The sequence below is a fragment of the Rosa chinensis genome, chromosome 2 (genome assembly GCF_002994745.2).
Source record: "Rosa chinensis cultivar Old Blush chromosome 2, RchiOBHm-V2, whole genome shotgun sequence".
Taxonomy (NCBI): Eukaryota; Viridiplantae; Streptophyta; class Magnoliopsida; order Rosales; family Rosaceae; genus Rosa; species Rosa chinensis.
In genome coordinates, this window is record NC_037089.1 from 72,439,934 (window position 1) to 72,454,134 (window position 14,201).

Sequence of the window (14,201 nt, forward strand, 5' to 3'; positions counted from 1 at the left end):
ATCCCGACCCCTTTGTTACTCACCTGATGAACAGTTATATAGGAAAGATAGAACGAATAAGAAGAGACATTAGAAGCTAATCTGGTCATTGTTGTGTGAGGCCGTGAGTGCGAGTGAAGCTTTTCACATCAAAATATCAAATGCTTCAAAGTTGAAAATATAAACCGTTTGGCAAAAAAAAAAAAAAAAAAAACTCATAGACCAAAAAATAACTGGCAGATAAATACGACATTTAAAAGGAAAAAATCAAAGAAATTTCCCTCCACTCTCTCTCTCCTCTCTCTCCTCTCTCTCTCTCCCGCTCCTGTGTGACAGTCACTGCTTCGTGCTCAAATCCCAAACTGGAAACCCTAAATTGCCCAACCTCTCTCTCTCTCTCTCTGCAATTCCTCCATTTCCGATGGCCTCCAAGACCCCCGACGAGCCTTGCATCTCCGAGACCGAGGTCGAGACAATAGCCATGAGAATCAAGAGGAAACGCTCCCGGCGCGTGAGCTTCGCCGACACTGAGATCACCTCCGTCCACATATTCAACCGCGACGACGAGGACTCCGACAACGCTCCCGACTCCGAACTCCAGTCCAGCTCTCTAAACGACTCCGCCGAGCCGGATAATGGTGCCGTAGGGTTTTTCAAGGATGTCGGCGGCGAAAGCGACGATTTCAAGGATTCCGATGACGACGAGGACGACGACGGAGTCGATGGGAGGAAGTCGTTTTTGAGACCGCTCGGTTCGCCTTCTCCGATGAGTAGCGTTCCTGGCTCTGCTACCTCCAACAACGGTAAAGCTATTTTCTTATTTTTTTTTCGATTAATTATTATTATTTGCTTGCTGATTGGTCTTTGGGAAACAAATTATTACTCTATTGTGTATGTGTGCCTTCAAATTGCTCGAATAGGATGGCTGTGAATCAAATTATTGGTTGTATGCATTGGCTTGTTGTTGGTAGATGTTGTTTCGTAGATGAAACTTCTGAAGTATGCAAGTTGTATCAAGATGTTTGAAGATGACAAATTCGCCGATTTCTATGGTTATATTGAAGTACCAGTGATCAAAGAAAGGAAATCCTAGCATTTTGATTTTTATAAGTGTATTTTTGGTCATATTCTTCCAGCATTAGTTAGTTAGTTTCTGTATCTTGATATCTGGTGTTCGCTGTGATTTGTTTTTGCAGAAGAAGATTTCTTTGGTCCTGTATCAGCAGATTTCATTAGACCCGGACTATCTGACTCTGCAGCCTCAGATAGCTTTCATGAAACTACAATGGACACCACCGCGTTTTCATTGCATTATCGTAGTCTTGCAAGGTCAGACTTTGGAGGAGATCTCAAGACCCCAACATCTTTTCGCCTTGCCTTTGAAGAGAAGACACCAACCCCTAACCCCAGTGATTCAGGAAGTCTTATGTCTCTAACGAAACCAAAGAATCTAACTCCTCAGTCTTCGGTTCCTGTTGATAAGGTCAGAGGCGGTGAAGATTCGAATGACATGAGTATTATAGAAGAGAACCCACATAGGTATGATTATGGAAGACTATCTCCTAAATTAGATGCACTTTTGGCAGAAGGTAGCAAGGATCTGCATGCTGACTCAATTACTGCCTCTATTAGCAAAATGCCATCCAAGAGAAGTGAGGTTACTGTGTTGGAAAAAAATGGAATTGGCCACATGGATCTAAGAGATGGTAGGAGTACTGAAATGGGCAATTTTGGCACTCATGAGATGTCCACTGACCCAGCATCTATTTCTCGTATCAAGTTGAGTGAGGCAATTGGTCTGGTTGCTGGTGACTCCATTGACGACCAAATCCGGACTCCAAATCAGTTAATGAAGGTAAGATCGTTTTAAATAGGATTTTTGATAGAACTGTTGCCACTTTTGAGTCGCTATCATCCATTTATAATTTCAAATAGTTTGATATGGTGTTGCACATCTACTTGTTGCAACTAAGATTGTGCTTGGTGTTGTTAGTAGGGAGAAAAGTTCATGCACCTCAACCTTTTTGGTTTTAGTGCATTTGTTTTTTTTTATACCTCAAAAATGAGCCCTCTTAGTTGTTTAAACGGAATACGATAGTAGCTGATGTGAAATGTTTCCATTTTATTGTTGCTGTTCTTGTTTGTTGAAGTGATTGTACTGTTCTGTGGCTGTTGTAAACATGTGCTCAAAAATTTTGTGTATGGTTGGGATCTGTGACAAAATGGGCTGTGATGATATCTGTTGATGATGCCAGAATGTATACATTGTTTTAGAGGTCGATGAAATTTGGCTGGTTTGATGTGAAGGGTTCCGTTTTCTGAATCAAAATTATGAAGAAAAGAATTAGACCCAAATTCTGAAATTTTAACACTTTCAGCTCCTCTGATAACCATGATAATATGGTAAGTACCCAGAAGTCTCATTGCCAAATATTTGTCTGGTAGTCTGGTATTGTCATTATTCTGATGTTAATTACATTCTTTTCCTCTGGCTTTACTTTTATTATTGTTCAGAACAGTCTGCATAGCTGATGCATTATTTGTGCTTTCATTCTCGGTTCTCAAAAATGTAAAAGTTATCTGGTTCTATGGTTATAATAGAATTCCAATTGTATTATTGAAGTTAAGAGCAGAAAAAGTCTCTTTTTTTTTACTGTACAATAAACGATTTTTAAATATCATGGGTTTGTTGAATATTCAATCTATCATCTCAACTGTTTGTCTAACAACTAATGAATACACTATAAAGTGCTAAAAGTTACTCATGAGTTTTTTTATGGGTGAATGAGGCACAGGTTTGTTACATTTTCCTGTGTTTTATTTGTAGGTCAGTAACGAACTCACTAAAGATCTATTTCAAAAGGGTATGGAGAGTTTAGAGTTACCTGCTGCGAATGGAGACCTTGTAGCAAATGTCAATAGTAAAGCAACTAAAGCTCTAGAAAATTCTCCCAAGGACAGAAGATATAATACTAATATTGATCCTCATTCTGATAAGGAGGGGTCCAGATTCATGTTATCTGCTAGAGGACAGCAGTCAATTATGAATACTCCTAATTTAGCAAGACATTCAGGGACAGTAACTCCTTCCTCAAAACATAAAGATTGGTATCCAGCAATTCAGAAAAGCATTTCCAGGTTAAGAATTCCAGAGCCTTCTCCCCGTGCTTCTAGTCTCAAAGATGGAATTGAGAAATTAAGATGTAGATTGTCAAGTCACTCATCCCCAAATGCTCCTTTAAGTACTGTTATGGCTGACATTAGCAAAGATCTACAACGTGACTTTAACAAATCTCCTACTGCTTTTTTGGAGAAGCAAGTAGGTGATCTGGATAAGGGGGGACAGAAGTGTTTGGTTAACACAGGTACACATGACAATGAGAACCCAGTTAACATCCGTAAGTTGGGGAAGGATGAAAATTCCACAGACACTGCAAAAGATGAAGCATCTCTGAACACGTTTGCAGACATTCTTTTGAAGGATAAACTTGACAGACCAATAGAAGAAGTGGCTCCACCCTCTCAGCTGTCAGTATCTGGAAGTGAAATGACCCAGCATCTCTTGATGTCAGAAAATAACACAAAGGGAACAATGGTTTCTTCTGGAACTGATTGCCTATTGGCAGATGAGCGAGAAGAGAATCTTCCCCATGTGCAACTTCAATCAGAAAATAACTTCGAAACTCCTTTAAGTGGTGCAGGCATTCTGAACATTCAATTGCAAAGTCCAGATAAAAGATTTCAACCTGGACTAGAACCCCAGTCTAAACCATATGTCTCAAGAAGTATGACTGAACCATCCCTTCAGGTCAGTCGCTGTGTTTTGTTCTTTGTCCAATATCTAACACATTGACCTTGCACCTATATATGTGCCATGCATTTGCTTGCGGTTTTCAAACCAGTATTCCATGCCCTTCTGGCCTCAGTAGGTTGGGTGGTGGACTAAAGTTTATTCAAATTTGACAGTGGCTTACTTATAGTTGTGCATGCATCAGACAGCTGCTGTTAAATACAATGTTGCTTTATTTAATTATCATTAGTTCTTGTGAGGCTTAGAAATTTGACATTTTGTTTGGTAATGATCAACTCAGTGCCCTCCCCCTAAAGACTCAGCTCTGAGCAACTCCATGGAAGGGCCATCTAAGAGTCCACCCAGGAAAAGGCAAACTCCAAGTCCTCCCTTGAGAAATACCCCTTGGAGTCCCCTCAGGGAAGAGCCAAGTCAGAGTCCCTGCAGGAAAGAAACAGCTAGGAGTCCTTCCAGGAAAAAGCTTACTGAGAGTCTTTCTTGGAAAGAGACAATTCAGCCGTTCATAGAAGAGCTTATTGGTAGTCCCATAGAGAAAGAGCCGAACCATAGTCTCTTTCTGAAAGAGCTAACACTAAGCCCCTTCAGGCCATCTTATGCAGAACACATAGATAATATGGGACCTGTTGGGAAAGACATGGTATCTTCTGAGTTAAATTCAAATAATCATCCTAATGATGATTGTTATCAGGGACTACATATTTCACAGAGTCTTCTAACCAAACAAGATGCAGATAATTCTTTTGGACGTAAAAGAAGAAACCTAGGCATAACTCTCCAGGATGGAGACTGTACAGATAAGATCCCCGACAGCCAGAGAAGTTCTAAAATTCATAGAAGTGAGAACTATGATCTCCAGTTCATGTTGGGTCATGCAAGTACACTTCACAGTGACAGAGAGAAGTATGGCGGTGAATTGGGTGGTGGTGCAATTTGGGAGAGCTGGACTGATGTGTGTGTACTATTTTTATGTTTTGTGCTGTCAATCCACTTGAATAGATATACCATAGAATCATTTTATTTTATTTTTTGACTTGAGAGTTCTTGCAGATTCTAGTCAAATTCTCAGGAGATTCGGAACAGTTGCTTTCTCCATTGACAAGCAACCTAAATTTAAAAGCGGTATATTCCATTTTTCCTATTATTACCTCCCAATGAAAAATCAAACTGAATTAGCTGACATCATATACTCAAATATATAGTCCCTATATTTTCTTGTACTTACATCACTAGTTTTCTTTATCATGTAGATTGGGGTGCTGGAAGATATCTTGATACATCTATTGAAGGCTAAAAAGTATGAGACGCTCTGTGCTGAAATCAAATCTCAGGTCTGCTTGAATAAATTATTAATTGCATTTTTGAAGTTCTGTTATAAGCATGGAGCACATTACACCCTTTAAACCTAATAAAACAGCTACACTTCCCTTTTCTTTGCTAAGACTAATATTTTTATGTGTACAGAAGGTCAACTGCATCAGTGCTGGGCATAAAAGGTGGTTTCTCATATCCATGATTGTTCCAAAATATGTAACTTGGGATATTACCTATCGAGGAATCTGGGTTACCATAATAAGCATTGGCAATTAAACTTTGCAGGGTAGCTGAAGCAAGGTTGCTGCTTTATAGATTAGCGAATGAAAAGGCAAAGTTGCAGTTAATGCATTTGAAGCACCAGAAATTACAGGTATTTTTTGTTTTGTGAAGCTTTTGATTCTCTAGCTCTGCATGCAGTTTGTCACCTTCCCTTATATTTGTACCTACCTGCAGAGTAGGGTGCAGCTCTTAAGCTCTGCAGTTCAGGAGTCTCAAATGCTGAAGTTGAACTTCATCCAGTGTCAGTCCGAAGCTGGTAAAGGAGAGACTCTTGTTGATGAGAGTCGGTCATGTTTAGTTAATCATGTGGGTGAACAAGAGGTAACCATTTATTTTAAGATTGGGAATTTCATTAGAAATGGCCTAAATAGTAGCTCTTCAGAATTCATGTATTTAGTTGTCACTAATTAACAAAAGGGGATTTGAACCACTTAGAGAATATATAAAACTGTTGCAAGGATTATAAAATAAGTATAAAAAGTAGAGAATTTTTTGGTGCATAAAAACTGCTAAAGCTAACAAATTTACTTCCCATAGTAGGCATTTTGAAAACTCTGAAGCAAGGGCGTGGCATGTGGGGCATAGAACTGACAAAATCCTAAAATGTAGACCAGTGCAATCTGAGGCACAGGAGTAAATAATTATTCTTTCTTTCAAGACTATAAAAGCATCAATTGGTAGACAAATCCTAATTTATTAGGCATAATTTAACAATTACTGTTCTTCTAGGTGTCTTGTGCAGGAGTGTTGTCTAAGAATTATGGTGTATAAACAAATTCCAAGAAAGATGCTGTAAATAGAGTTATTACTGGAGTTTGAAGACGGTTGTTGTAAAACGTTCCGAAGAGAGGGTGAAATAAAATTACAAGATAAGAAACCATAATATGCTGTTGCTGGTCTCTCTATGCTTTTTTCAAACAAGCTTTCGTTCATATTCTATCGACTCTTCTTCCTTCCCTCCCTTATATAAAATGCCACAACATAAGATAATAGCAGATAGTCCATAGATATGATGAATAATCTACAGTCCACATGTACGGTAGCAGGTCTCCTAAAACCACGACATTCTGGTTTGACTTGATTAGCTTTTACTTGTCGTTTTGCATCATCAGAGTGATTGTGTAGTTATGATGAATAATCTGTGTACCTTATTGATTTCTATCACTATGTTTATAGATGTTTTAAAATAATCATATGAAGATAGTCTAGTAAACTTTGGGTTGTAAGTTATGGTTTTTACAATTATTTGCCAGGCTTCCTGTGATAATGTGAGCACAATGAGACAAGAGCTTAGAGCTTCAGATGAGAAAATAAAAAGTTTAAGCAAATTTTTTCACTCTCATATCAAGTTCAAAGGAGAACCAAGTTATGCCAACACTATTGCACTAGTTCATGATCATCTGAAGACAAGAACATTCTGCAGGTTAATACGTCAGGAGTTACAGGTACATCTTATTGATGCTATGATTTTCATCACTAATAAGTCAATGATTAATGTCACTGAGTGACTCTTGTGATTTCAACAGTCATGGGATGTTGATGAATTTGAGATTAAGAATGGTCATTACAACATTATTCTCAGCTATCATGGTTACATCATTCAAAGGTATACCTTTTTCTATTTCTTTGGCTGTTCTTTTATTTACTTTATCATATCCGTACTTGAGGCTAGGTCCTGTACTTTGACTACTTTCTTTTCTATTATGAAATTCAAGTATTACACATGTTTTCATTTTAATGATATACAGGTTTTCTGGTAATATGGGTCCAACATCATGCATAGTCATCTCAAAAAAGTTGAATAATGTAAAGATCATGAAGGTAATGAAGTCAAGCAGTTGTTTCTATTACAAATTCTTTCTCTAATGGTTTAATTTTATTGTTCTAGGCCTTCCCGAACATAGATGCCCTAGTTGCATTTGATTTTGTGCTAGATGCTGAGGCCACCAGAGAAATGTTTGATTCAAGATGTTTGGCGGAAGAAACACAAGTATGTACCATTTAAGTGAATGTAATTGTAGGTGCATTAATTTATAAGAGATCATGATGCTGTATTTAGTTACTGTAGATTGTGAAAGTATATGGAATTATGGATGTCAAAGTGGATATATTTAAGTATCTCCCTACCATACGACCCTGTTTCACTGTGGTCTATTGGATTATTCAGGTTACCCGTTCACAGCTATGTAATCTGCTAGACGTGGCTGAGGAAGTGCAGCTGGCTCGATTTGAGATTGTAAATTTGATCCAGACAAGCTTTCATACTCCATCCGGTAATAAATATATTCTAATCTTAGAATTGATTTGTTACAACTACTGACCCTCCTCAGCATACGTTGGTATTTACTGTAACTGAAGTTCTGGTGTTGTGTTCTCCTTTTGCAGATGATCAGCTTGATCTGCAGCTTTGTTTCCTTAATTGTAAGAGCAGTAGAAAGGTCACACTGTCTCTCGATATGACATGTTTGAAGAGGTACAATCCTCTACAATTCTATTAGTATGAGTTTTATATTAATGATTTCATTTACTGTTGTATTTAGTTTCAAAATTTATGCCAGAATGATTTGCCTGCTTTACTGCTATATAATTGCCAAACCCTTTATCTTGCTGCTGCAATAGAGCTGCACATTTGATGGTCCTTTTAGGTTTTGGGCCCATTTTTGTTTGCCACCTTGTGTATTTCATCAACATGTCATTTTACTAGGCCCAACAAAGAAAATTGATTTCCTTACAACACTGAAGTACTGAACTATGCTGGTTTTAGTTGAATGTTTTGCCCTGTAACTTTGAATGCCATCATGTCTAGTTACAAATGCTACATGATATGGCACATACAATGATGCACTGGAGAGTCTCCTTGTATTAACCACCCAGAAGGTCTCCTGGATGCCCATCTGCTTTGTATTAAATCCATATTATGGAGGACTCTTTACTTATTTAGAAAACAAAAGTGAAACTAGTGATTAAAATGTTCTTTGTTGCTTCCTGCGTTATTGTTTTAGAACTGTCAACAGTCTATGTCATGACACCTCAAAATGAGCTTTTATATGCCGATGTACACCTTACAGTTTTGAATTAATACAGTAACTTGTTTCTTTGTTTTGGGGCAGGGGGGTTTATCCTTCAGAGATCCTTCCATATCAGATACAGGCTTTTGAATCTGCAGCACGAGTGTTGCTTCCACAGTCGCTCTTAACTGAAATAAGAGCTGCGGCAGAGGGTCTTGAACCTGGATCCACAAGGATAATGAGGCTCTGTAAATGTATTTCCCAGGTGGTATAATCTTCACACTGGAATTTTCTGGTTTCTTTTTCAGTCAGTTTAGTCCCACGTGATTTCCTAAGAGGGGGCCAAAGGTGGCACCAACAAAGAGTTGGACTTTTTCGATTGCTTTCCCGGCCATCTTTTTCTTTTTGGATAGTGAGGTGTCCTAATTGCTCTTGTATATTTAGCTGAAGATATTTTGGTAACCCTGTAGCTGAGTCCTCTTCGTAATTAGATTCTGTTGCCGGAGCTACGAACTAATTTCATCATGGTGCGCCTGATGCAAGATCTAGGGGATTTGCTATTCCCCTCTTTGTTGTAAAGTTGGACAATTATGACTGATGTTATGAGTAGCTATTCAATCATTTTTCTTATTAGTCTGCCATAAAATTTATTTTCAGCGCAAACTATCAATTCCTTCCTAATTGTTTCGAATTGATAATAGCAACAATGCATGTCCAACTGTTTGATAGGTTCACATGACATTGCTTCTTTACCCTTTAGATATTTGTTGAGATATTTTTTGTTTTTGGCAAATTTTTGTTGAGATATTTGCCAAGATATTTTGAGAGTGGGAGGTTTAGTTGGGAGAAATATCTTTGCTTCATTTCTTTTCCAGAATATTGTCGACTAGATTTTTTTGCTGAAAATTAGAATTCCTAGTAAAACGACAGTCTGAGCTGTCCGTGCCTTTGGCAGCCTACCAGGAACTAGTTTTTTGGCTTTTGAGCAGAAAAATCTTCTTGTGTTTTTTGGGTCCATCTTGGAAAAATCTTGGTTGAAAGTCAATGCGTTCTTCTGGTCTCTACTCTACTTGGTTAGCATCTTAACGGTTGCCTTGGTGGACTCCTTTTGCCATTTAATTGGTTGATTGGAAACTTGAAATACTGGAGAGAACTGAAAAGTGTGTTGGACATGAATTGCTTTAAGGATCGGGTGGAAATTTCCACATTGGCAACAGGCTGGGGTTCTATTGGATAACTCTTGACGTGCGCATTGAGTTCATATACAACTCTTTTCCATTTTTGGTCGGTTACTTATATGTGCATGATTGCATTCTTTACAATATAGAATAGATATTTTAGTTAGACGTCATAAGATCCGAAACCTAGTTGGTATTTTCGACTGTTTATACCATCCTTAACCACACTGATGTTAAAAAAACAAGTGTTTGATAATGCTAGAATTCTGAAAACTCAAAATATGTATCTTTCATAAATAATATTTAATTTTATGATCACAGAGTTTTAATACTCTAAAGTACGATAGAATAATTTTTTAAAAATTTAAATTTTCTTGACTTTTTAGGTAATAGCTGGGATCACAAAATATGAATAAAATTTTGTATATTAGTGATGATGTTAGATCTTTGTAGAAACCAATAAAGTTGTCTTTCTGGTATATCATGTGGAACTTACTAGGAGGTCAACATTTCTCTTTTTGCTGGACTTCTCTCATATGCTGGTGTTTGGTCTTTGTTGTTTTCTCATTTATCAAATATGATTCCCCAGGCTTGAAGGGGGACACGTGGCATGTTGTTAGAAAAGGTCAGTTGGGTAAATATCTAACTTGGTACGAGTATAAAGATAGGGAAAAAGGGCTGCACTTTTTAGTGAAAGTGGGGTTGAATCTCACATGTCTCTTCCTTGTCATTCATCCAACTGGCGTTTTTGATTGATTGCGAATTTGCGATCACAATTGTAATTTGTAATGCCTTATCTGCTTGGTTCACTACAAAATACCATCTTAGCTGCACTCAGCCCATATCTTCTATATTCTCCACTATAATCTATGACTCGACACATTACTAAACTCATGAGTTTGTCTACCATGTTCAACTATACTCCATATTAAGAATTTTAGACCCGTCAGATTAAAAATTTGCGTTGATCTTTGATCCGATTCTGTTAATCGAATGACTCACTGTATTCAATGTGAACATTAACCAATATAATGGAGTGTTTTTTGTATCAAGCTTTGTTTGTGCAATTCAATGATGATGATGACTAGATATCATGTTATCTTTTAAAATTGCTCCCCATTAACAATCAGTTAATTTTTATTTTTATTTTTATGGAAACAGGTCAGTCATTTCATTATAATTCAGCCAGCAGTACAAAAACGAAACACCCATTTAGAGTCGACAGAAAGAATCTTTCCTTAAAACCTCTTAAGACCCTATTCTAACGAAATAACATCCCAGAAAATCTCAAGTACACCCACCTTTTGGTAAATTAAAGCACCTTTATTCTAACAAAAACCTAGAAACCTCGAACCTTGCATAAAAGAGTCCAACTAAAGCACTGGTTTTTGCGACCCAAAAACAAAATTAAACTAAAACAGTAGTAGAATGTGAACCATCACATTCCACTGCTCCCTCAACAACAGTAGGCTCCACTGAAGGAATAGTCCCATTCACCCCTTCCAGCACTAACACCTATTTACCAACCTTGTCAATAGCTTCAAGGTTAGAATCAAAACTCAAAGCTTTCCCCTGACGTTTATACTTACGGATAGTTTTTTCATCCTGTTCATTAGTGGATTTCACTCTATTCTTGCTCCCCTTGGGGCGCCCTGCCTTTTTCTTCTTCGATGAAACCAACATACGACCATGCTTATGCTGCAGAATCAACGATACATTGTCATCGACCTCAAATTTCGACTCAGGAAAAGCCAAGTATTTTTTCCCAAGCGGATCCAACTTAGTGACTGCCTTTCTTTTCCTCGCTGCTGACACCATTTGCATGGAAGCAAACTTCACATGGCATGCCGTATCCTGGGACACTGCAGAAACTGGAAGCAATGTCAGGGCTGCCTTATTAACCTCACCCGGAGGCACAGGAAGCTGCACACAACCCCCAGCTTTGATTTTAGCGAAGCCTTTATCCAATACAATGGGAGGTCCCATCATTTTGGAGCCCATAGATCCAAGAGAAGGCAACGCCGCTGGACCTACCCTCCCAGCTTTTGTTTGCTGAACTGTGGCACCATCCAAGTCTGCATCTTTCTCCAATAGAACCAGATTAGATTTGGTTTTCTGACTCCAGCTCCCAATCTCCAAAACCCGAGTAAGTTTCGATGTTGTCCCCAAGGTAATAGACAACCCAGCCATGGCCGACGCCGGAGGAATAGCCTTAATCTCCTCCTTCTCCTTGACCAGCAGCCTATCATAGCCTAGGGCATCGTGGATGAACAAGCCACGGTCACGACAGAAGCCCTTGACCTTCTCATAGATAAAAGAGAGCTCCGGCTTCACTACAGGAGAGAATTCGATCACCTTCCATGTGCGAATGCGATGCCGAACTTCAAACACAAATTTTATGCGCTGCTCCTCGTCCTTCCTCTTCACAGCATTCAAATCAATCCTAACGATTGTTCCCAACGACGCCCCCACCAACTTGAGCTCCTTCATATTTCTCAGACCAAAAGGGAGGCCCTTCACAGCCACCCAAGCCTCCAGCATATTCAGCGGCACCTCCTCCACCGGACAGAGACCATCATACTCTCCGACCACCAGCATGGTATTGCGATAGAACCAGGGTCCCCCATGCAGAATGCGATTGCGAACTGCTTCACTATCAAACTGGAATACAAAGTCCTCCCCTGCATCTTGGATCGTAAGTCCCGATCTGATGCGCCAAATGGAGGCAATGGTGCCTTTGAACCCCGACAACTTTGCTTTCAGGGCCAGCAAACGGCCAGCCATGTACCAAAATCCATCCTGGAATGTAGCGGCCCCCGCATCTCCCAAAGTAACCAACGTCAAATCCAAACGGATTTGCGACGTGTGAATCCCATTCATGACTTCTGCCATTACAGAGGAAGAGATCGATACAAGATCGATGAGGTTTTGAAAATTTGTCGATGAGAAGGTCACCGAGAAACCCTAGCAGACGGCTAGGTCAAGAAAATTGGCACTTTGGATATTCTTGTTTTGCATGTAGGATCACGAAAATTATCAGTTAAGTTGATTGTAATAGTATGATTGTTTAAAAGAGAACTAAACAGTTTTTAGTTACAGACAAATTCTGTGTATTAGACTGTATTTATAAAAAAATATCAAAGTTGGGTTTTACAACGCTACAATATATACTCTTTCAGTGATTACCGCTGTTCTTGATATTCCAACTTTTATGGGATTTATCTACTTATGGTATTTAGGATAGACGAAAAAGAGAAACTTTGATCTAGACACTACCCTATTCATCACGTCATGAATTGTATATGGCATTGGTACCCCATTGCATTTATTCAAAAAAGCTAATGAAAGTTAACAGCTAGCGTTTACTTGTGTAATAAGGTGATAACAGGGAAAGAGAACTTGTAGTTTTGTAGTGGAATTATGACCTAGGACATGATAAATTGATAATCATTGTTATCGGCCTATAATCGTTGAATGCAAAGTCCATAGTAACATAAGAGACTTGCACTTTTTGAGTCTTGTAGTTGATTCCAAGTTGCCTCATGTGCGCACTCATGAGGGGATTCTAGAGCTTTAAGGATTGGATTGCTAGGATGTAGCATTAGGATAGTACGAAGGAAAAGTAGCCCATGGATTGGATTGAATGGCCGCTTCAAGCATCAAAATCAAATGGAAAATCAACAAGAACAAAAGGAAATGAAACAGAAATAACGAACACTTCAAAGGCAAGAAATGCTATTCCTATCCATTTTGTCATTCCATTCTCATTCTCATCTGTTGCCACAACAGTTGTGGATTGAGAAACTTCTAAGGCCAAGAGTGAAATATATAGAGATGACCATAATTTGATTGAAAATAACCGCTTTCAATAGATTTTATTTTGAGTATATCTAAAAGACTATCCAATCTCCTTACAAAAAAATTAAAAAAATTATCCGATAACTTTTTAAATTTACTTTATCATATAAGAGGAAAGTTACGGTGAGAAATTTGTTCAAAAGGTCTTTAAATCTAATTTTTTAAAGTCTCTCATGAGATTACAGATCTCTCATCTCATTATTAAAATCTAATGGATTCATTATCTTATTTTTGGGGTTGAATTTCATGATAGCAAAGTTTTGGAACGAGGGTGTGTGTGTTTGGTGGGGTGGTAAGGCTTTGGTCTCATATATAAGAGGTCAGGAGTTCGAGCCCCATCAAGAGTGGGAATGTGGTGGGTTTTTTTTTAAAAAAAAAAAAAAAAGGTTTTGGAACGAGGTTGAGATAACCCAAGGTGACAAAGAAAAACCTCACAGTCACAGGCACACAGCAAGGACCCTGTGGAAGCACTTTTTACCAACTTGACCTTTATTTTATTTCCAATATTAATATGAGAAAACGAAGAAGAGATGTGAGAGTTGTAAAAGCAGCTATTTTGATTAAAATAATAATTTATAGTGAAGAGGGGACCCAGAAAAGGGAAAGGCCTAACTTTTCCTTTCACTAGGAAAAGGACATGGACCCACACAAGTAATGCACTTTTTATCAACTATGCTGAAGTCACCATCTTTGCCATCTGACACTAAACATTTGTGCTTATGCTCCTCTCACACCCACCTCTTTTCTCATACCAAAAAAAAAAACCTCACCCTC

The 14,201-nt window shown here is 38.4% G+C and overlaps 1 protein-coding gene across 5 annotated transcripts; it reads left to right on the forward strand.

Annotated features, from left to right (window-relative positions):
• Positions 1–269: 269 nt before the first annotated feature.
• LOC112190064 lies at positions 270–9,077 on the forward strand. 5 transcript variants are annotated; one of them, XM_040515492.1, is made up of 17 exons: positions 270–782; positions 1,176–1,518; positions 1,612–1,834; positions 2,807–3,787; positions 4,071–4,739; positions 4,838–4,909; positions 5,038–5,118; positions 5,252–5,283; positions 5,387–5,474; positions 5,558–5,704; positions 6,637–6,828; positions 6,910–6,989; positions 7,132–7,204; positions 7,272–7,373; positions 7,551–7,656; positions 7,769–7,856; positions 8,494–9,075. In XM_040515492.1, exons 1-17 carry the CDS (start codon positions 401–403, stop codon positions 8,663–8,665), a joined length of 3,831 nt encoding a protein of 1,276 aa, XP_040371426.1. In that variant the 5' UTR covers positions 270–400; the 3' UTR covers positions 8,666–9,075. The 5 variants fall into 5 exon arrangements, with proteins under 5 accessions (XP_040371426.1, XP_024185257.1, XP_024185258.1 ...); XM_024329489.2 differs by having other exon boundaries at positions 1,176–1,834; positions 5,558–5,689; positions 8,494–9,077; XM_024329490.2 differs by having other exon boundaries at positions 1,176–1,834; positions 7,132–7,189; positions 8,494–9,076.
• The last annotated feature ends 5,124 nt before the right edge of the window (positions 9,078–14,201 follow it).